This window comes from Alligator mississippiensis, chromosome 2 (genome assembly GCF_030867095.1).
Source record: "Alligator mississippiensis isolate rAllMis1 chromosome 2, rAllMis1, whole genome shotgun sequence".
Taxonomy (NCBI): Eukaryota; Metazoa; Chordata; order Crocodylia; family Alligatoridae; genus Alligator; species Alligator mississippiensis.
Genome location: NC_081825.1, coordinates 238,132,926 through 238,155,813, shown reverse-complemented (window position 1 = coordinate 238,155,813; position 22,888 = coordinate 238,132,926). Strand labels below are relative to the sequence as shown.

Genomic DNA, 22,888 nt, shown 5'->3' with positions numbered 1-22,888 from the left:
GAAGCAGGGGCTGGCAGGTCTCCAGGGCCCCCTGGCAGAGCCCCACCCTAGGCAGCACAGGGCAGTGGGAGGCAGGAGGGCCCAGGCTGGGGTTGCTGGGGCTGTCCCTCTGCCCTGTGCTGTGCAGGTGGGGCCCCAGTGATACAGACAGCAGCTACAACTGCCGGTAAGTGCTGGGGAGGTTGTCTTTTTATCCTGTGGGGATGCTGGGGTGGGGGGGCAGGGCAGAGCAGGGATTGGAGGGTCTTGGGGGGCAGGTGGAGTGTGGGGATGGGCAGGGAAGTGATCGGGGAGGCTTGGGGGCAGATGGGGTGGGGCTGGGCAGAGCAGGGATCAGGGGAACTTGAGGGGCAGGAGGGGGTGGAGCCAGGCAGGGCAGGGCTGGGTGGGGGCTGGGGGAGTGGGGAGGGCCAGCGGGGGTCCCCCCCCATAGTCCCCTCCCTCATCCTCCAGCTGCACCCCCCGACCCCTTACTTACTTGCACTGGAGACCTGGTGCTGCAGCACACGGCCTGGCAGGCCATGTGTTTCAGCACCAGGGTGAGGGGCCAACAAGGGCGAGGAGCACGAGGCCAACCAGGGCAATGGGCCAACCACAGAGATGCTCTGGCAGCCAGAGGTCCTCTGTGGAGGACCCAGCCTCCGGTTGCCTGTCCTGCTTTTTTAAACTCCATTTTTTTAGACCTGGATATCCAGGGGTCTAATTTTCTCCCCGTGTTGCAAGTTTGCAGTGCAGGAAACATTTTTTTATTCCCACATATGCCTCTTGCCCTGTCTCAAAGGGGTTTGAGACGGGGCAAGAGGCACATGTGCATTTATCTGGACACACCCCTTGGGTGCGTCCCATCCAGCCCAATGGACTTGCAGACGTCCAACTTTTCTAAGTAGTCCCTAACCTGTTCTTTCACTACTGAGGGCTGCTTGCCTCCCCACCAAACTGCACTGCCCAGTGTAGTAGTCTGGGAGCTGACTGGGTTTCTGAAGACTAAGGCAAAAAAAGGCAACAAGCACTTAAGCCTTTTCTGCATCCTCTGTCACAGGGTTGCCTCCCCCATTCAGTAAAGAGACCCACACTTTCCCTGATCCTGCTCTTGCTACCAATGTACTTATAAAAACACTTCTTGTTAACCTTCATATCCCTTGCTCTCTGCCACTCCAATTGTGCTTTCATCTTCCTGACTTCATCCCTGCGTGCCCAAACAATGCTCTTATATTCTTCCCTCATGTACCAAAGCAGTCTGCCTGGGCTGGCTCAGAACCATAAACCCTGCAAATTGCTAAAGCTGGATGAGGTTAGCATCCCAATATGTATACAGTTTGTAGCATACTAAGTCCCACAGGTTATTTATGATTTTTGTAATTATTATTCCTTACTGTTCTATAATAAAAGGTTAACTAAGGTCCCCAACTGATATCAATATTGTACCATTTTTTGTTTTATTTCCTTTTGTGAAATGGCAACTTACTCATCTGCTTTTTTAGCTATAAACATTGTTTAATATTTTAAATCTCTCTGCATAACAGTAATTAATAATGTAAAGAGCATGAGACTCACAACATGATAAAGTAATACATGAACTGCATTCTGCCAGCTTCACTGAAATTGCTGCAGACCTGAATCATTCTGCATATGGTAGATAGTGCAGATGTCATACAAAGAATACTATAGAGTTTCAGACCTAGTGAGTTTAGTTTCCAATTCAGGAATATACATTTCCAAAGTGAAGAGGGACATCTATAAGAGGGTGATTGCCTTCTGCATCAAAACTGAAACACACAATTTTGGCTGTTTACAACAGCCAGTAGCAGATAAAGAGAATACTTTTAATTTATATATGTAGTACATAGAAAATAAGATGGCACAATCTCTTTCAAATCTATAGTCACAGCATAAACACAACAATGAAAAGTTGGGTGAAAAGTACGGCCTGCCCCTCCTCTCCAACCAATCTTAAATTTGCTGTATGCAACTGTTCCCCTGTTAACTGTTTTGTTTTTGGTTTGGTTTTTTTTGTGTGTTTTTTTTTGGGGGGGGGGGGGAGGAGGGAGATTTCTTAAGGGAACAAATTTGAATTAGGATCCTACTGATGGCCATAGAGGTTTTTTTCTGGGCTAGAAATAGTATGTTCATTCTGCTTGTCCATGAGGTGGAAAAAAACTTCCATTCTCACTGTGAGGTCTGTCTCAATGGCTTTAGGATTGAAATATGGAGCAACAGCTAAAACCCTCTATCAGTCATATTTAGAAAATCAAAGCAAAGTTTCATGAACACCTCAGTCAACAGTTGCCTTTGGAAGCTAAAGTAACTCATGGTTTAGTTGCTACAGGACTATAGAAGGATATTTGTAGATATATCTTTCAGCTCCCCACATTTCAAGGATTGCTGAAGAAGAGAACCAGTCATGGTAAACCACTGGATGATGTTTTATGACAGGGGTAAGAACCTTGTAACCTCCTGAAGATTGGGGAGTCCAATACAGCTCCAGGAGAGGTTACATGAAGGGGCAGTTTATGGTATGTCACTAGGCAGCCTTGTCAGAAAAGGGGAGAAGGAATGAGTCACTAATTGGGGGAAGGTAACCTGAAACCTTGGAAGCCATATTTTGCAACCAATATTTGAGTCAACCAAATGAGATATAATTCAGCTATGCTGAAAATTACTGTCATAATTGTGCATTCCTAACAATCCACAGGATGTTTGGTAGATGGCACCCTATGAAAAGATATATTGGGAAGAGCACTTTTAATTATGTAAATATGAATGGAAACAAAGATTAATTAATTCGTTTATGATGTTTAGAGATAATGTAGACTTTAGATCTTGTTAATAAGGATGCCAGTGAGCCAACAAATCAGACTGCTAAGTACAACAATAAACAAGGCAACAGACAGATAATCAGGTCTGAAATAAGAGACTCTCCTTCATGTCCACAATCATGAAACAGGGCCAATAAAATAGATTACCTTAAAAATAGAGAGACTTTATTTTAAGAATTATTCTTGTTGATAAAAAAAATCAAAATTATTCAAATTTTAAAAGATTATTGGAATACTTTCTTGTTTCTGTGTGTGTGCATTTAACTATAGTTCTTCTGATATTCCTTTTGTTTAGTTGAAATTGTCTGTAAAACCTTGGGTGTCGCGTGTTATAGTGAACTCTTGGTTATTTGAATAGTCATATAATTGAGATGAAGGATCTACTAAGGTCTTGTGAAATACTGTAAATACTGTTGGCAAACCATTCTAAAGCTTTGATCTCACTAAATAGCATAAGACATAAAAAATATCATCCAGGAGGCAACTATAACTATTCCTTCTGCTGTTTCCTCCGTTCCACTGCTGCACGTAAGGCCTGAACAATCAAGTTTTCATTATTCAGGATATTGTAGTCAGTTAGTTTCACCAAATTGTCAAAACTCTCTTCACTGAATGAGACCTCCCTTGTACTATATGGGGAATGGAAAGTGGAGACATCAATTTTGCCCTTTTCCATCTCTGTGGGAGTATGTTCCACACCTACAGCGAAAAAAAGTGCAGTAAGTTTCACCAGAAAGATATTACAGTAGTCTGGGGCTTTCATCAATCAATTAGGCAATGATAGCCCGGAAAGGCAGATTTTTCTCTAGTGAGATAGTTCAAAGTGTTAATTGCCATAGGGAAGTACAAGTATCTCTAGCAAAATCGAATTCTACAGTCTCCACAACCTACGAAAACAAGGTATCTGATACAGTCACAAGGTAGAAGAACATTCATCACTTAACAGAAGTGTTATTTTGCATACCAGGACTTGGGCTAACATCATGCATCTGTTTCTCAAGCCAAAAAAAGGAAGATGCCTCAATGGTGGTAAGCAAGTAAAAAAATGAGTACTGAGAAAGGGATGAATTAAGGAAAGTGGCAGGCCCCAAATTTACTGTAATAGATCAAATAATGGCTAGTTACTAAAAGACCAATCATACGGAAAGGAAAAATGATCAGCCATTTGTGAGGAAGCAGTTTACATTGCAATCAAAGCTCTCCAATTCTTCAAAAGCCAAATCTGTGAAGCTGACCTTTTGACGCGTGAACAAAGAGGAGCACAACAAATGACTAACTGTATGATGAAGCTAGTAATGATTCTGAGCCCTTTGCTTTAGCCATAAAATATTTCTCATATCCTCCATTTAAGATTTTTGCATTTTTAATTGCAGAATTTACATATGCAGATCAAAAGATTATAGCACATTTTTGAGAGAGAAGTAAATGTCTAGTCTTGAATGGGCCCTTTGCTCTATAATAGCTGAGCGGTATTGACGTAGAGGGTTATTTTATTAAAAACGGAAGGAGGATATGAGACAGAGCCAGCAGATGTAAAATGGACAGGGCAAGCTGGTCAAGATGCATTTTTAGTAAAGTCACTAACTGCTGATAACTTACCAGGAGCTTTGTAGTTTTTGTAGGTGTCATTTACTAATGGGAAAAAAAGGACTATAGGAGCTCTTGGATTCTCAGCATCTTCAAAAACATAGCACTCCTTTAGGGTTTTTTTGTCTTCCTCAGTCATCCTGATTTTAGGGAATGGGATTCCTTGCTCTGTCGTATACTTCCCCACCTGCTCCAAAGGCTGAATCACCACAGAACAAAAAATTAAAACTCAAAGAAGAGGGAAAAATAATCATCACAAAGTTAATGCTATATATCTAGGGTTTTGCAGTGGGTTTGTTATAGGAACACATGAAGTTTTAGTCACCAGTGATATAATTTCTGGATTCATGGCCAAGAGATGGCTTCTTCATGAAGACACTGTGATACAAGATGGCTGCAGCTTAGCAGTCCCTGCCAGGAAGCAGAAGGGGCCACAGTACAATGTTAACCCTTTTCACAGCTGCTCTCAGATTAGCACCAGGTTTTGGCAAGTTTTATCCCATAACAAGGGTATAGGAGGTCTGTTGTACTATGGTAGGTTGCAGTAGTATACACTGCAGAGACAGCTGAAAAGTATGGATGCCTGTCCATGAGCGCAGAGGCTGCAGCAACCTGCTGTAATTGCAGCACGTCAGAGAAAACTCAATTAATTGAACAAGCTTCAGTTCAAGTGCCCCCACCACCATTTTCAAGCACGGGGATACTGATACATGAGATGCTGCAGCACTTTAATTAGAGCAGCTCTTGGAGCTACTCAAATTAAAGCACTGCCCTTCCCCCCCCCACCACAGCATATGTAAAAGTGTCCTATAGTATTAATTTTAAAATACTAGTAAAAGAATTCCATAAGCAGATTTTAAGAGAAGGCAAGAGAGAGAAAAGTAGGAAGTATCTATCTAAGGTATTTATCTGGCATCCAGCAGTGTAGAGCACCTCAGAGTCTTCACTTTATTTGTCTTCATAAGACCCCTGTGGTAGAGGTCAATGCTGTTATACCCATTTTCATAGACGGGAAATGGAGGCACAGACTGTTTAAATTACTTTCCAAACATCACATAGGAAGTATGTGGTAGAGCAGGGACCTTAGTTAGGTCTCTCAAGTCCTGGGCTAGAGCCTTAAATCACTAGATAATTCATCATCAGCATTACTTATAACACACCAAATTGATTACTAAGAGACTTCATAGAAAGTTGAATCCAAAGGTAATGAATTATCCCATAGGCCACCAAACCCCATGCAATCAAACCACAAATAATTTAATCAACAAGGAAGGCACAGCTAAGAAAGTACTTATGTTGTGCTGTAGTGCTTATGTTGAATCCTGTAGCTACTAGAACTGGCCAAAAAGTTTTTCCCATAAGCAGTCCTGAACAAAAGTCATTTGAATTTTTTGGTCAAATATATTCTGTCTTCCTATACTAAGCTTCAAATTGATTCAACATGAACATTTTGTTTTGAACTGACATTTCAAAATTTTTTCAGTTACATCTAAAATGTTGTTAGATATCCCATCTCCAAAATACAAAAGACAGATATTTTAAGTCCAAAATCATTTTGAACTGACATTTTGATATAAAATTCTGTTTTATAGGTTGTTAAATAAAAAAGCAAAAGTAATAAAATATATGTTGAAATGAAATATGAAATGGTGTTATAAACATTTCAAAATGTTTGAAAATAATTTTTCCCTGATATTTCATGAAGGAAATTCCAAATAAATAAATAAATAAATAAAAATAAAAAATCCCATTTCTATAAAATGTTCTATTTAAAACAAACTTTACTTTTCATCAGAAAAGCTTTCTGCACACAAAATTACAATGAGCTCTCATAACTACTTGCTCTTGTTCTGTTCCTGACAATTACTTTTCTTAAGTTTATTAAAAATGACTGAAGAATACTGAAAATATCTTGATAAAATATCATAAGAAAATGTGTTTGAATATTATAGATTCAAACTGGACTATTTTTATAAATTAATATAATTTCTCACATAATACAGGTTTAAAAATTTCTCTGAATTAATTGTTGTTTCAAGCCTAAAGATGATATGATGCTTATGCATAATCCTTAAAGAGATTTAGAGTTGGGGCACACCTAGCAGACTATGTCCCTGGGGTATAATAGGAGAAGAGATACCAATTATGTGATTTTTAGTATGACTAAGACAGAAGTGGCTACTGGGGAGGAGGGCAGGCAGCGTAGGAGAGAGAGAACAGGGAGCAGCAATAGAACAGCAGATGAGGTAGGGAGCCCAGGACAGCAAGCAGAAAGCAGAGCAGCAGATCAAGCAAGGGAAGAGGATCAGAGCGGCACCTGGGGAAGGAACAGGCTCAGTTTGTGGCACACCTGCCAAAAAGGTTGGACCCCACTGGTCTTAGGTGCTCAAAACTATCAAAAATGAGGTGGTTTTGTGTATATGCAGTGGCAGAAATTTAGGAATTCGGAGACTAATGGCTACTTAGGAGCTGAGGGAATTCAGTAACTTCAGGGTGAGGCAGGGGGTTTAAGGATCTAAATTATGGATTTATGGTCCTGAGGTGGCAGTTAAATGTCTAAATGACTCTATGAATCTAGCCCTTTGAACAAGTCACCCCCCCCTAACCCACTCTTTGATCAGTTAAATAGAATAAGTTCCTCTCTTACCATGGAATATGCTTCCCGATGCTTTAATGGTTCTTATGACTCTTCTGGAAATCCTCCTCTGATCTTCCAATACTCTTCTTGAAGTGTGGAGACCAGAACTGGATAGGGTTCCAGGAATAATGGCATTAGCGCCAAATACAAAAGTAACATTGTGACGTGACTAACGTGTACGAGCAGGAGGAATCAGGGGCAGTCTGCAGAGCTGTGCTGACTATTCATTTGGACTAACTTCCAGAAACCTCCACAGGCTGGGTGGCAAGGGGAGAAAAGGAAAAGGAAGCTTGAGGCTGGAGTAAGGAGAAGACACAGTAATGTGCATGAGGAACGTAGTCAGCTCTACAGAGAGAAAGGAGGACAGAGTGGAGCTGGAGATCTCACCAGCTAGATCAGCTAGGACTGTGGACTGAAGGAGCCAGACTCAGACTTGGAGACAGTTGCAGGCTGCTGTTTGAGTGCTCTAGGGTCTCAAGGCTTGTTTGAGGACACTTTCAGAGGTGTGGGGGGAAATTAAGGTCCTGAGTATATGTTACCACAGTGGTGATGTTTCTTTACCTTTTACCTGTTCCCTCCCCCTTTGGCCCATTGGTGTGTGACTCTAATCCCTATGATTTTCTATATAAAAGTGAGAACTCCCCCTTGCTTCTTGTGCCAGTTTCTGGGACTGCAGAGTTGGCACAATATAACATCTTTCCCTCTACCCCGAATTCCCCTGTTTATACATTGCTAATAATCATATTATTTCTTTTAACTGAAGCATCACACAGGGAGCTCATGTTTTGCTGATTACCCACCGGGGTCTAGGAGTGCTTTCCTCAGTCATATTGCCCAGGATAGCAACCCTATCCTCTCAGTATGGCCTATATCCTACATACATGATCTTACACTTGGCTATATTGAAAAACATACTGTAGCTTTTCCTCAGTTTATCAAGCAACCAGATCAGTGTCTTATTTTATTAATTTACTACTCCCCCATCTTTGTCACCTGCAAACTGTACCAGTTATGGTTGTTTCCTTTTGCCATGCTGACAGAGCAAAGACCCAACTTCAGTGGAGACCCTTCTTGAAACCTCATGAGACGTGATGATTAATTTGCATGTAGTTACATTTTGATGTTTAAAGCTATTTAACATATGCCAAATACATCTATTTAATGTATGATTTTGTTCTAGTTTCTTAATCAAAATTTCAAATGGCACCAAGTCAAATACTTTACAGAAATTTAAGCACAGTACATCCGACTCTTTGCTATATCAACTAAATTTATCATCTCATCAAGATATAAAGTTGGTTTGACAAGATCTGTTTACTAAGAATCCATGTTTATTAATAGTAAGCATATTTCTCTGTTTCAAATTCCCTTTTAAATCAATTACTCTGTCAGCTGTTTCATTATTTTGACCAGGAAGAAATCAGACTGATAGGTTTATATTTCCCCAGATTATTCCACATGTACTCTTAAAATAATAACATAACATTAGCTTTCTTCAGTGCTCTGGAAGTTCTTCATGTATTCCAAAATATATTGAATATCAATATCAGAACTCCAAAGAAATCCTCAGCAAGTTCTTTTAAAATTCCAGGCTTGATAATTTTAAAATCTAACTTTCTCTTAAGAAAGTTCTTAGCTACATTTAGAATAGAAATTATTTCATCATCACTGGTATGATAAAAGTATATTATCTGGAGCTTTCCTAAATGCAGAACAGAAATATGTATTGACCACTTCTGCCTCTTTTTACTATAACTGACAATTATACCACTTCCATCATTGCTAGAATTCATTTTATTCCTAAAATACCTTCATTGTGTATGTTGCAAACTGTACTGACTATAGATTTCTTCTTATCAGATGATCCATTGTCAGTTTGGAGAATTTTAATAAAGAGTAAGAAACACAGATAGCTTAATTAAATAAAAATTGTAGGTCACCATTGCTGAAACAAGGAATCAGGCTGATGAAAATAAGACTCATGTTCATTTTTCTGGTATCAGTTTCTTCTTCCAATAGTGAGGAGTCAATAGTTTTGACTGCTAAATCCTAAAGGGTTAAAGAGAAAAGGCCAAAATGGAAAAAAAAAAACCCCTAAAGGATAACTAGATCACACTCACCAGTGTCTGTGATCCTCCATTGTAACTTAAATGCAGGATTACATCCACTTTCCTCTGTGATCTCAGAAGTGGGGGATAACTGTTATTGATGAAAAATCCAGTATCTACCAGTGAAAGTGTATTCTCTGCTGTTTCCATCAGTTTGTTTGGGTAGCAGTCTAATACAGTGTCTGAAATGGAAATGTTTCCCATTATAACTACTGCATAAGCAATTTGGCTTAATCCCTAATAAAAGGAAAGGATCAGGGAGAAAAAAGGAATTCTGCTCCCACCCCTTTCTTTCCTTCATTTATTAACACAACATTTGTCAGTCTTAACTTAAAGAAATAAATGACACCACAGTTGTTTATATACTTTCCCTTCCTGAACTTCTCACACTGTTTCAGTTTCAAAGAGGATTTTCCCCTGTCTTCCCATCTTGGCCCTCCTCCACCCTGAGGCTCTTTTGCTTGGCAATATGCAGCCTGACCAAAATGAAATCCACTAAAATTATTCTAGCCCCATACAGTCCAAAATAAGCATAAATGATGATGTGTGTAAGGGGAGGTAGAAAAAGAAATTAACATCTTCTCCTCTACATCATACAGATCTCCAAACCCACATTACCTCAAAGTATGCTACCAAAAATAATGCTTTATTACTGTACCTTTCCATGTAGAAAATTGTTCATTTGCCAAGTAATCTTTGTCCATCTGGAATCCCCTTAGGAAATTTGGGTATTCTGCAACTGTTGGGCGCCCAGTTAAGACATCTCGGAGGGTATCAGACAGGGGGCCTGCAGAAGTAAACAGACGCGTCTCCAGCTCATGAGGGTTGGTAGATGGAACAGGATCTTCTTCTGCAGGAGGAAGCAGCATGGAAATTCTATTTTAATCTAAATTCACTTTTGGTTGTTCTCTACAGCAATAAATTAAATAAACAAAATAATCATACAGTTTCTAATGATCTGAACTTATGGTCTCCTCCAAAATGTAAATAAAGGATACCTATATGCACTTAAGGCTGGATGACCACAAACTCCAAAATAAAAATAAAATAGTAAACAACCTCACAAAACAGAACATTAAGATCATCATCAAAGTCTAACATCTCAGAATTTCCCAGAATGCTACCTTGCCACTGATAATTTGCCATACAGGGCAGGAGAGAGCATGTAGAGTCATGGGCCATCTACAAAGGCCATGCTGACTTCAGGATTTTTGAGACAATGACTTGGAGATTGCTTAATAAACAACAAATTATAAATAGATAGCTATGTATCTATATATAGAGATATTAGGGCTGTGCGAAACAGCACTGTTTCATTTCAACTTCCATTTCAGCATTTTGATGGAACAATGTTTTGTTCTGAGTCTAGTTTCATTTTGGAGCACTGTTCTGTTTCATCGAAACTGTTTCACTGTTTCGACATTTTACCCATAGGCTATAATGGGGAATCATGAAACTGCCTATAACATTATCATTTCTTGTCTGATTTGAATGAAAACAGCAGGAAATGTAGCCCCTGCTGAAGCCACAAAGCCTGTCAAGATAAAGGAGATAGGTGCAGGGGTTTCTGGGAAACTGCACCTCAAACTGTTCAGAGCAAAACTCATGCCACTTGTAAGTGAAGGCACAGGGGAGTGATAACTGCATGCATGCTAGCCCCTGCTGAGGCCATGAAGCCTGCCAGGCTTCAAAGAGATAGGTGCAGGGGTTTCTGGGAAACTCCACCTCAAGCTACTGACAAGCAAAACTCATGACATGTGTGACTTTGTGTGCATGTTAAGATGACCCCTCACTGGTGCTGGGGCCTGTACACAAACACGGTAGTGTTACCCAGTGAGGTCTCCTCCCCACCTACAGCCTCATCCTGGTCCACCACTTTAAATAACAACAGATAAGTAAGCAGCACAGTAGCACAACCAGCATCTCAGGCAGCCAAACTGTCACAGAGCATTTCTTTCCTTTCCTGCAGGAGCTTCTCCAGCAGCTGCCAGAGAACTTTCCCTGCCAGCCCCAGCCCTGGGGCTTAGATGTGCCCAGGACCCTGTGTCCTTCCAGTCAGCTGACCAGGGACAGGTACTAGGGGTGTTGGTCTAAGAACATGACACTGGCAGGCAAGGTTCTTTGGGTCAATCTGGTATCTTCTAGTAGACCAACTGAATAGTTAGTGAACTATATCTTAGAAGCTTTCAGATTGAAAAAACCCTCATCAGGTTTAGGGAAGCACCTGCAGTTGTTATGTCTGTGTACTGTTCCTGGATGAAAGGGATAGTAAAGAAGCCAGAGACTGGCATGCAATGCAGTCAAGAAAGCCAGTCAGTGAAAATGGAAATGGATGCATCAGGGGGTGAGGGACAGTCTGGGGTGGGGGGGTAGGGAGGGGGATGTAGCAGCACAGGTTAAAGTGGTGAGGTACCTGGGGAGTCAGCTGTCCGGCAGGTTGTAGTGTGTAGTGAAGTTCATAGGCTTATCTGTGAAAAGTGGTTTGTAAATTCAAACAAGCACTGAACCTCACTAACCTCATCACCAGAAGCCAACTTCCTACACCAAGTGCCCTGATGTAAAATACATAGGAGACACCAAGCAACAACTGCTCACCAAAGTAAGCGCACACCAAAAATGTATCAAAGACAAGAACAGAACACCACCTGTCTCCAATCTCTCAGGCCTGATCCTTAAAAGGAATTTACAAACCACTTTTCAGAGACAAGCCTATGAACTGCACTTCATCAACCTCCTAGGTACAGAAACTCATGGACACAATATAGACATTAGAATGCTGACACACTACAACCTGCTGGACAGTTATGGTGCCTCCTATCTGTCTTTCACCAGGGAGATCCTCAGTCCTGGCATTTCCTGGGGCTGCCGTGTCACCAGCAGTCCCACCAAGCCTCCCGAGCCTGACGGTGCAGTTTTAGGGGTCATGCCCAGGACCAGGGGCCTCCTCCTTCCCCATAACCCTGGTCCATACCTCCAACTTTGTCCTGGCATGGGAGCTCAGCAAGAATATGTTCCTCCCATGCTGGCTGGTGATGCAGTGAGTGCCGCCTCCAGCTCTGACAGCGGGGCATTAAATGGTTTTTAAAAAAATGAAAAAAGGAAATAGGTGTGGACGAAGTGAGGAGGGTGGCATTCATTCCATCTGTACCTGGAGTTTGGGGAACCCCAGCAGTGGGAGGAACACCTTGAGGAACACCACCTGCTTCACCAAACCAGGATCCAAGGAAGTGCAGTGGGGTGTAATTACATCACCAGCAATGCTGAACACCCTCTCACTTGGAAAATTGGTCGGTGGACAGGACAGGTGTTCCCGGGCAACTGTGGCCAGATCCGGCCACAGCTGGCTGCGGCTGCCCAGTAGGCCAAGGGGTCGCACAGCAGTGGCTCCACATCCTCAGCAAGATAGGCAGCCACCAATACCTGAGCACTACCTGCCTGATGGTGGGGTCTGGTGCCTCTGGATCCCACCATGGAAGCCAGGCCCTTGGCCCACATTGACAGCACCTGTGATGGAGGAGGAGACTGGCTGTTGGATAGTGTGCTGGCATGGGATAGTGGATCCCCCTCTTCCACATCCCCCCACCTCCGCCGTTCTGCCCCCCTAACTCTCTTCACTAGCACCTCCGTCCACTGATTCAGGCTGTGGCTGCTGCATACGCTCCCCTTCACTCTCGGGTCACACATGGTGGCCAGCACATGGACTGTACTGGACCGCAAGGGATCAAGCCATTTCCTCCTTCAGCTGCCTCACCAGTGCCTGCACATCTGGTGACAGCAGCTTACCTCAGCCAGGAACACTGAACCCCTGGAATTTCTCCATTTGGTTCTCCAGTTCCCTCACTAGGGGGATCATCTGGCTAAGGAGGGCATTGGCAGCACTGAGGGTCTCAGTGGCCTCAAGGAAGGGCTTGAGGACCGCCAAGATCTGGGAGATGGTACCCCACTCAGCTCTCTTAAGGGGGCCACTGATCCCAATCTCCTTGAGCAAGGCCATCTCATGGATGGCCTTCTGTTGCTCCACCAGCCTCTCAACCATCAGGTATTTGGAGTTCCACTGAGTCTCTACATTCTGCATGATTTTGTGCTGCGGGATGTTGAGCTCTGCTTGTTTGTCCTACAGCATCTTGCTTCCCTTGATGCTCTGGTGGAACTAGCCTGCCACCTTCCTGAATTTGAAAATGAGCTTGCAGGTGGTGCTGGCGCCGTCACCGACAGCTCTGTCCTATTCCAAGGTGTCCCTGACAATGAGGTGGAACTTGTGTGCCACACAGCAGATGCCAACAAAGTTTGCATCATGGACCTCCTTGACCATATTGGCCCCATTGTTGGTGACAGCGAACCTGCGGGTGAGTTCACTCTGCCCAATGAGCCATCCCTGCACCAACCGGTTCATGGCCCCCATAATTTCTGTTGCCGTGTGGGACTCATCCAACACCTCAGCTTGAAAGAGAGCCCACTGATGGCCTGACTGGTCACACCAGTGCCCTCTGAGGGAGAGGTATGCATGATCTTCACCCTGGCTGCTCCAGATGCCTGAGGTGAAGTGTAAGGCCACCCTCGGACTTGCCTTGTGCAGCTCCTCCCTGAAGTATGAATGCCTCATATAGGAAGGGCACCACCGTCCTGCTGAAGGTGGTGCATGTGGGCACTTGGTATGGTGGGGCCATGAGTGCCATAAGCCACCTGAACCCTGGCTGCTCAACTGAGAAGGGCTGGCCATCCACAGCAAGCATCTCCCCAGTGCTCTGGGTGATCTCGCTTGCCTTTGCAACACTCCCCGCTTTCTGTCCATCTTTCCCGCACTGTTCCAGGGTGGCCTGCCACTGCTTTGTAGGGACAGGGCTTTGGAGCAAGAGGGGGACTCCCTTTTGGGCACACTCCCACTAGTGTCAGGCAGGGAGGAGCAAGGGCATGGGGGTGGTGCCTGTGGAGATGCATCAGCATCCCTGTGGTGCTCATGCATTTTGTTCCCTTGACCCAGCTGGTTTTGGCTCAGCAGCACAGGCAGATAGCATATGTGGGATCATCTGCCAGCTACACAGTCAAAATCAGAACAGTCCTTCCCCACTCTTCCCCCTCCCTCTCCTTACTTTGTTTCCCTGCAAGAAAGCCCAGCTTCAGCTTCAAAACTTGAAACGTTTCAAAACTTTCAAAATGTTTTGACTGCCCTCATTTCATTTCAAAGCTGTTCCGAAGTCCTTCATTTTGTTTCAATTTTGCTGTTGCAAGCTCGTAACAAGTCTAAATAGCATTGAAATGAAACAGCTGGCAAAATTTCACACAACCCTAATAGATATATACAGATATATATATGTGTTGAGCATTGAGACTACTCAACAAATGTGTATATTTGTTGAGCAGTCTCCAAGTCATTTTCTCAAAAGTGTGTGTGTGTGTGTGTGTGTGTGTGTGTGTGTGTGTATATAATGTGCTTCCTACCTTCTTGCTCAAGGCAAAGTTTCTCGTCTTCCTTTTTCTGACGCTTAGCCTAACAACATACAAGCTATTTGTTAGAGCTGTGCAAAATGGCACTGTTCTGTTTCACCTTCAGTTTTGAGGTTTTGATGGAACAGCATTTCATTTTGAATTTCTTTCGATTCAAAACCGCTGTTCTGTTTTGTTTCATCGAAACAGTGATACTATTCTGACATTTCACCCATAGGCTATAATAGGGAAGCTCAAAACAGCCTCTCTCAACTGGTAGGCAGATCAGAGGCCCACAACCCTCAGGAGGGCTGCAGGGGCTGCGTCAGTCCTCTCAGGGTTGCAGACCCCTGATATGCCTGCCAGATGAGGGAGGGAAGCCAGGTGCTGCCACTTGGGACCAGAGAGCTTGGGAAGGGAAGTGAACCCGATCGCTCAGTTCCCCTCCCCAGGGCTGCGAACAATCTGGCTGGGGAAGGCAACTCAGCCCAGCTGGGCTGAGTTCTAGGGCTGTGTAAAATGGCACTGTTCCATTTCGACCAGCGTTTCGTTTCAATGGAACAGCGTTTTGTTTCAAATTTCGTTTTAATTCGAAACCGCTGTTCTGTTCCGTTTCATTTTGTCAAAACAGTTTCGCTGTTTCGACACTGTTTTGACATTTCACCCATAGGCTATAATGGGGAAACTCAAAACAGCCTATAACTTCTGCCCTGATTTGGATGAACCTTGCAGAAATGAAAGCCCCTTATGAGATCAAGAAGCCTGCCAAGTTTCAAGGAGATAGGTGCAGGAGTTTCAGGGAAATTGCACCTCAAAGTCTTGAAAGCAAAACTCATGTCACGTATATGTGTTAACCCACAGCAGGGTCAAAACTGCAGGCTTGCTAGCCACTGCTGAGACCACAGCCTTCCAAGTTTCAAGGAGATGGGTGCAGGAGTTTGTGGGAAACTGCACCTCAAGCTGTGGACAAGCAAAACCTGTGGCATGGGTGACTGTGTGTGTTAAGGCGCTGCAGGGTGAAAGCTGCAGGCATGCTAGCCCCTGCTGAGGCCACAAAGCATGTCAGTTTTCAAGGAGATAGGTGCAGGGGTTTCTCAGTTCTGGGGCACTGCACCTTTGGCTGCTGACAGACAAAACTCATGTCATGGATGCTTGTGTCTGTCTTGGGGCACAGGGAGGTGAAAACTGCAGGCCTGCTAGGCCCTGTGGTGGCCACAAAGCCTGCTAGCTGTCAAAGAGGTAGATGCAGGGTGAGTCTGGGTTTTGAGGCCCTGCACCTCTAGCTACTGACAGACAAAACTGCAACACACCTCAGTAACTGACCACAAGGCAGAAAACAAGGTAGTTCAAACAATGCTGCCTTTTATGCAGTTTTTCCATTCCTCCCCCAGAGCACTGGGATTGAAAGGGACCTCAGGGAAGGGTGACAGTCACTGGCCAGCTACACAGTCAATAATGAGAGCACTCCCTCCCCTCCCTTCCCCCTCTCTCTTTTTACTTTAGTTTCTGTTTCCCTGCAGGCAAGCCCAGCTTAAGCTTCAAAACTTGAAACATTTTTAAAATTTCCAAACTTGTCAACTTATCTTGTTTCGTTTTGAGGCTGTTTCCAAGCTCTCTGTTTCATTTTGATTTTGCTGTTTCAAGCTCGAAACTAGTCGAAATGAAATTGCCAGCCAACTAGTAGAATTGCGAAATTTTACACAGCCCTACTGAATTACCTTCCCCAGCACTACCATTAGGCCAGAGAAAGGAACTCAGCTGAGCTGAGTTCCTTTTCCCAGCCTGATCAATTGTAATGTCGGGGAGGTGAACTCAGCTCAGCTGGGCTGAGTTGCCTTCCCCAGCCCGATGGTAGGGCTGTGGAGGGGAACTGAGTGATTGGGCTCAATTCCCTTCCCCAGCCCGACTGCAGCGCTGGGGATGAGAACTGAGCCTGGGCTCAGTTCCCTTCCCCTGTGCTGTGATCGGCTTCCCACAGCCCTGCCATGGGAAGTAGGGAAAGCCAGGGCTGCGCTCCTGGCTGAGCCACATGGGGCTACGGAGCTGCTGGGAATGCAGCCCTGGTTCTCCCCCATCTCCCACCACCTGGCTGCTGCCTGCTTCAAAATTCAAAACATTTCAAAACTTTCAAAACATTTTGACTAGCCTCGTTTTGTTTCAAGGCTGTTTCAAAGCCCTTCATTTCGATTTGATTTAGCTGTTTTGAGTTTGAAATGAGTCAAAACGGTATCAAAACAAAACAGCCAGTGAAATTTCACACAGCCCTACTATTCATGTTGTCCTCTATTCCATGGTGATATCTTGAGCTTGGGCTTATAGTATCTTTAGAACCTTTCCCAAATTTGTATTATGTCATCTCGTCACTTCCTGTGTGGTCTGCCTGTTGGCCTGCTGCCTTCTACCAGACCAAAGAGCATGATCTTTAGTAGCCAGTCATCCTTCACTTGGCAAATATGTACAAACAGCTGGGGGGGGGTTTCCTCATTACTAAGCAACAATTGTGGTGTTCATATAAATCTTTTTCCTGACCATCTCATTTTTTATATGGTTTTGCCAGCTGACCACAGGAATCATCTGAATCATTTTATTTCAAAGACAAGAAGTCTCCTTATGCTTCTTGAAGGCCTGTGTCTTCCCACAGAGCAGATTTCAAGTACACACAACCTCACAAACATATATGATTCTGTTTTCTCTTTTTGGCCTTCCCTCTTCGTAGTAAGGTTTTCTTTTTGAAGCTTAAAGAGGAGTATGATGTATTTGTAGATCAGGTTGTCATGGAACATCAATTATGAAAAAATGTTTAAAAATAGAGTTAGGGAGAAAAAAAAATAACAAACTCACCAATGTCTTTTACTCTGTCCTTAGTCCACTTGTGCCAGAAGTCCTCTGAATTACCAGTCAGATTCCACAAATACATCACATCCACAGAAAATATACTACTCCACATGCCTGCAAAATGGAATAATAATCAGTGGAAACTAATTCTGGAAAATCATGGAAACTTTTTAATTGAAAACTGTCTTTTGTCTTTCCTCTTCAATCTTTCCTTCCAATTTTTATAATTGTCCTTGCAAACTAGTTCCCAAATGCATCCTCAGAAGTGCAAACACATACATCTTTGACTGCACCAGCCTGGATATTCCCACTTGCTAGTTCTACAGTGAAGTTGCTTACAAAATCAGGGTCTATTTGAATTTATGCTACAAATACCTCAGCTGTACTTTTAAAGTTTAACTGTAATTCCAAGTAATGTGAACCAAAGAAAATGTTAAATTATTAAACAAGTGAAATGTGGCAGGTTTCACATACCTTCCCACCTGAACTTTGCAACTTCTTCAAAGTCCATCTGAAAATTATAACTATTTCCATCACAATAGCATCTAACAGCCTTAGTCATGGACAAAGACTCTATTTGGCTAAGTGCTGCCCAACCATTGAGCAGAAAGGTGATAGCTGCTCCAAAGAGCTTACAACCAAGGAACAACCAGACAGACACAAATCAAAATAAGATGGAGGTACAAGAAAACATTAAGCCAATATGCGTCAGCATTGTCTGGAATCAATGATTCTGGAATGATACTGCCTTAAGCAAGGGGAGGAAGGACTAGATGATCTCCTGCATTGTCAAGTGCTTTGTAACAAATATAATTATCTTTTGTCCCTTTTTTACAGAGCAGTTATCAACAGGACCATGCTGGAAATGACAGAATATTAGAAACTTGTAGATGCATCTTGTATGCCCCATGAGACACTTTGAGCAAAGTAGACTAATTCTACTGCACATTAGTGTGGCAGGAAAAACCCAAGCTAATGCGCAGTAGAATTAGTCTACTGTGCATTAGCATCACCAGAAAAGCGTGCGTAAGCACTAATACGCAGTGGCGCCAATTATGGGACATTAAGGTAGTACCTGTAATTACAGGTACTAAACCTAATGCACCATAATATAGCACATTAATGAATGTATAAACGTGCCCACAGGGTAGCAAATAGCAGTGCAAATCAGCTCTGATAAAAGGGTATAGAATCTAGCAGTTGTTTTATATTTGACATTATCGGCTGCCTATTTTCTTACTACAGTGAAACCAAGCACACAACTACTACAGTTATACAAGGACAATTTAAATTCACATAAAGAAGCATCATGTCCCAGTGACCCATCCAAGGAACCAGATATACACATTTTGAAAAGTGTTTTTTGTCTCCGTGCTGCCAGTCAGAGGTCAGTTTCATAGTTGGTAGGGTCAGAAGGGACTTGAGTAGATCATCCAGTCCGACCCCCTGCCATGGCAGGAAAGAGTACTGGGGGTCAAATGACCCCAGCAAGGTGTTCATCTAGCCTCCTCTTAAAGACCCCCAGGTCTTTAAGCACCAGCACCACTTCTCTTGGAAGTTGGTTCCAGATCCTAGCCGCCCTGACAGTGAAGTAGCGCCTCCTGATACCTAGTCTGAATCTACTCTCTGCTAGCTTGTGACCATTATTTCTAGTCACTCCTGGTAGTGCTCAGGGGAACAGGGACTCCCCCAGTGCCTGCTGGTCCCCTCTGACTAGTTTGTAAATGGCCACTAGATCCCCCCTCAGCCTTCTCTTGTGGAGGCTGAACAGGTTCAGGTCCCTTAGCCTCCCCTCGTAGGGCCTGCTCTGTTGCCTCCCTGATCATGCGAGTGGCCCTCCTCTGGACCCTCTCCATGTTGTTCACATCCCTTCTGAAGTGCGGCGCCCAGAACTGGACACAGTACTCCAACTGTGGCCTGACCAGTGTCGCATAGAGGGGAAGGATCACCTCCTTTGACCTGCTTGAGATGCATCTGTGGATGCATGACAAGATGCAGTTGGCCTTCCTGACCGCATCCCCACCCTGTCGGCCCATGTTCATTTTGGCATCAATAATGACTCCAAGATCCTTTTCTGCCTTTCTGCCTCTGAACTGATGAGAAGGGAGTTCCCCGGCCTGTAGGTATGTTGCTGGTTCTTCCTCCCCAGGTGTAGTACCTTGCACTTGTCAGTGTTGAAACCCATCCTGTTCTCATCCACCCACCCCTGTAACCTGTCTAGGTCTGATTGCAGCCTATTCCTCCCTTCTAGCGTACCCACTCCCCCCACATCTTAGTGTCATCTGTGAATTTGAACAGGGTGCTTTTTACCCCCTCGTCCAAGTTGCTGATGAAGATGTTGAACAGTGCGGGCCCGAGGACCGAGCCCTGCGGAACCCCACTGCCCAAATCCCTCCAGGTCGAAAATGACCTGTCCACCACCACTCTCTGGGTGCAGCCGTCCAGCCAGTTAGTTTTTTAATGAGAATGGGGTGAGAGACAGTGTCGAAGGCCTTCCTAAAGTCCAGAAAGACTATGTCCACTGCTACCCCTGCATCTAAGGATGTTGTGACCTGGTCATAGAAGGCCACTAGGTTGGTCTGACAGGACCTGCCTCTAATGAACCCGTGTTGGTTGCCCCTAAGCATAATCTCCCCTGCTGGCCCCTCATGGACATGCGCGCCATGATAATTCTCTCAAAAAGCTTACCTAGGATCGAGATAAGACTAACTGGCCTATAGATCCCTGGATCCTCCTTCCTCCCTTTTTTGAAAATGGAAACCACATTGGCCCTTTTCCAGTCCTCTGGCACCACTCTAGAGCACCATGAGTGCTTGTAAAGCCATGCCAGGGATCCCACAATGTCCTCTGCTAATTCCCTCAGCACTCTGGGGTGGAGATCATCAGGACCAGCTGATTTAAATACGTCCAGTCCCTCCAGAAGTTCTCTGATTAGATCCTCACTGACCCTAGGTCTGGGTGCGCCTCCCCTGGGGCCTACGGGGGTCCCAGTGGGGGCGTGACCTGGTCCCTGCTCAGGAAAATGGAGGCAAAGAAATTGTTAAATAGGTTAGCTTTGTCATCTGGTGTGATGACCAGATTTCCTAGCATGTCTTGCAGAGGCCCCACGTTACCTGGTACCTTCTTTTTACCCCCCTGTGAACACAGGGGGATCATTTAGTTTATATTTTATTTTCTTATTTTGATAGCCTAAATGTAATGTTTTATTGACTGAGATCCTTATAGGGACTGAATCTAACATAGTTAAACACACAAATGCAATTTTGAAGGCAGTGATACATTAGCTGATGTTGCCCACCATTGCCTAGTTATTCAGCCAGATGTGTTCTTGTTATATTGATGTTTTTCTAGTTGAGGGGCTAGCAACATTTTGGAATAGGCAACTGCTTTAACAGCGCTTAACTCTAGGTATGGGCAACTTCCAACCTAGCCTGTGCTGCCATTGGCAGACCTGCAGTCACTGCTATTACCTGGCAGTGCCACCATGGTTGCTTCTCCCTACTGTATGTCCATCAGACAAGCAAATCCCCCACTGCCAAAGTCCCCCTTAGAAGCTCTCCATTGCTGAAATGCCACAGAAGCCCCCTGGCTCCACAGGCTGGATCTGGCCTGTAGGCCATAGGTTGCTGACCCCTACTAGATAATAGTCACCTTGCATGTAGCAGATCCGGGTTTCTGGAAGTTTCTTTATCAGTCTTCCCATGAAGAATTCACTTCCAAAATCTTCTGAGCGAACAGATGCTCCATATTTCAGGAATCCAACCTCATAGGGTGTGAACTCCAGCCATTCTATAGGGAGAGCAAAAAACCCCAAAGATTCTCACTGCATAGTTAGTGATCTGACTGTGAGCAAAAGAACTGACTTTTCAGAGGACTGGGAAGAATCAAGGGAAATAGTCCTTCTAGTATCCATTTCTTAGTGCCAAAACAGAGCTTGTAAATCTTTCAATGCTGAAATAGAGGTTGCAAATTCTGTCACTGCATGCAATACTAATTAACTTAGAGAATAAGAGTTCCTCTTACAACAGGGACTGCTCCTACCCAGCAACAATGGAAGTAGTCTGTAGTGGGAAAGCCCTGGACAGAATTAATCAATAAACTCTTTTGCTTCTCCAGTTTTACACTGTTCAGATTGAGAGTTATGCCCACTAAGCCAACAGTGACTGGGAGTATAATGCATTACTTGGTTTCTTCTGCTCTTGACTGTACCCATTTATCAACTGGTGTTATGTTAATGATAGATAAAATTCTGATTAGCCTGGCTCTGTCCCTCAAAAGTTCAAGATTTATCTGTAGGTTCTCTCAACTTCTTTAATCTACAAAATGTGTCTAGAAATCTCATGAGATTTGTTTTTTTAAAAGATTTCTAGTGCTTTTGTGGTCAGGATGAAGCATGGACCATGAATTTGACTTGCCTCTAAAGCCTGGGGGATGAACCCTACCACCGCTTGCCCCTCTTTTCCCATGAACCATGAACTTGACTTGGCTCCAGAGCCCAAGGGGTCACTGAATTCAGAGCTCACTTAAATTTTTCCTTTTTTATAACTCATGTAAATAGTTATAACTTTCTCTAAACCATGTTTTCATGCATGTATTGATGCAAAACACTGTAATTAAGAACTGTTACGTTTGAAACAAGCATGGCATCTTATTCTGTAGATAGTGGGCTCTAGCAGTGCTTTTCTATGCAGCCATCACACCGTTTCTGATTTTAAGGTTTGGCCTACTTGTCAGAAAAGGTTGAGCATCACTACCCTATGATATCACTGAATTTTCACTCCTGGCACCACCTAGGACTCAACAGACTCTAAGCACCAAACAAAAATGTTTATAATCTTTTAAAAAATGGTATCCATAGGTCTTTGAATTTTAAAAAGGGTTATGTGGTCAGAGCTAATTAAACACATAGGGTGCGTCCAGATGAGCTGACACATGCCTCTTGCCACATCTCAAAACAGTTTGAGATGTGACAAGATGCACATGTGAAAACAAAAAAAACATTCCCTGTGCTGCATATTTGTAGCATGGGCTCAAAACTTGGTACCCCGAAATCCAGGTACCAAAATAAAACACAGGGGGGGAAAAGTGGAGCAGGGCACCCTGAGGCAACCAGAGGCTTGGGTCCTCCACAGAGACACTCTGGTAGCTAGCCAGAGCATCTCTATGGCTGCCCCTTGCCCTGGTGCTGAAGCACTCTGCCTGACCATGCAGGGCAAAGAACAGTGAAGGCTTCAGGGACCTGGACCCAGGCTCCATTCCACGTAAGTAGGGGGCTGGCGGGGCTGGAAGGGAGGGGGCTGTGAGGGTGCAGGGGAACTGGAGAGGGGCAGCTCAGGAGGGGTAAGTCTCCTGCCCTCTCCCCACAGGGAATACAGCACCCCCCCGGCCCCGACCTGCCCCACAGGGCCCAGAGACCCCCCCACCCGGCCCCAGCCCCCCCACATGGCCCGGAGCTTACCAGCAGCAGTGTCCATTGTGGC

The 22,888-nt window shown here is 44.1% G+C and overlaps 1 protein-coding gene across 3 annotated transcripts in view; it reads right to left on the bottom strand.

Annotated features, from left to right (window-relative positions):
- Nucleotides 1-1,809: 1,809 nt before the first annotated feature.
- LOC102572385 (cytosolic phospholipase A2 epsilon) overlaps nt 1,810-22,888 on the bottom strand; it is an 89,893-nt gene continuing 68,814 nt past the window's right edge. For 2 of the 3 annotated variants that reach the window (XM_059722956.1, XM_006263375.4), the window contains 6 exons: nt 21,060-21,197; nt 17,415-17,522; nt 9,808-9,999; nt 9,162-9,331; nt 4,416-4,602; nt 1,810-3,515 (listed from right to left, as the gene is read on the bottom strand). In XM_059722956.1, the coding sequence (XP_059578939.1) occupies nt 3,307-3,515; nt 4,416-4,602; nt 9,162-9,331; nt 9,808-9,999; nt 17,415-17,522; nt 21,060-21,197 (1,004 nt within the window). In that variant the 3' untranslated portion in view covers nt 1,810-3,306. Of the gene's footprint in view, nt 3,516-4,415; nt 4,603-7,050; nt 7,149-9,161; nt 9,332-9,807; nt 10,000-17,414; nt 17,523-21,059; nt 21,198-22,888 lie in introns of those variants that run through there. The other variant, XM_059722957.1, reaches the window with a different exon arrangement.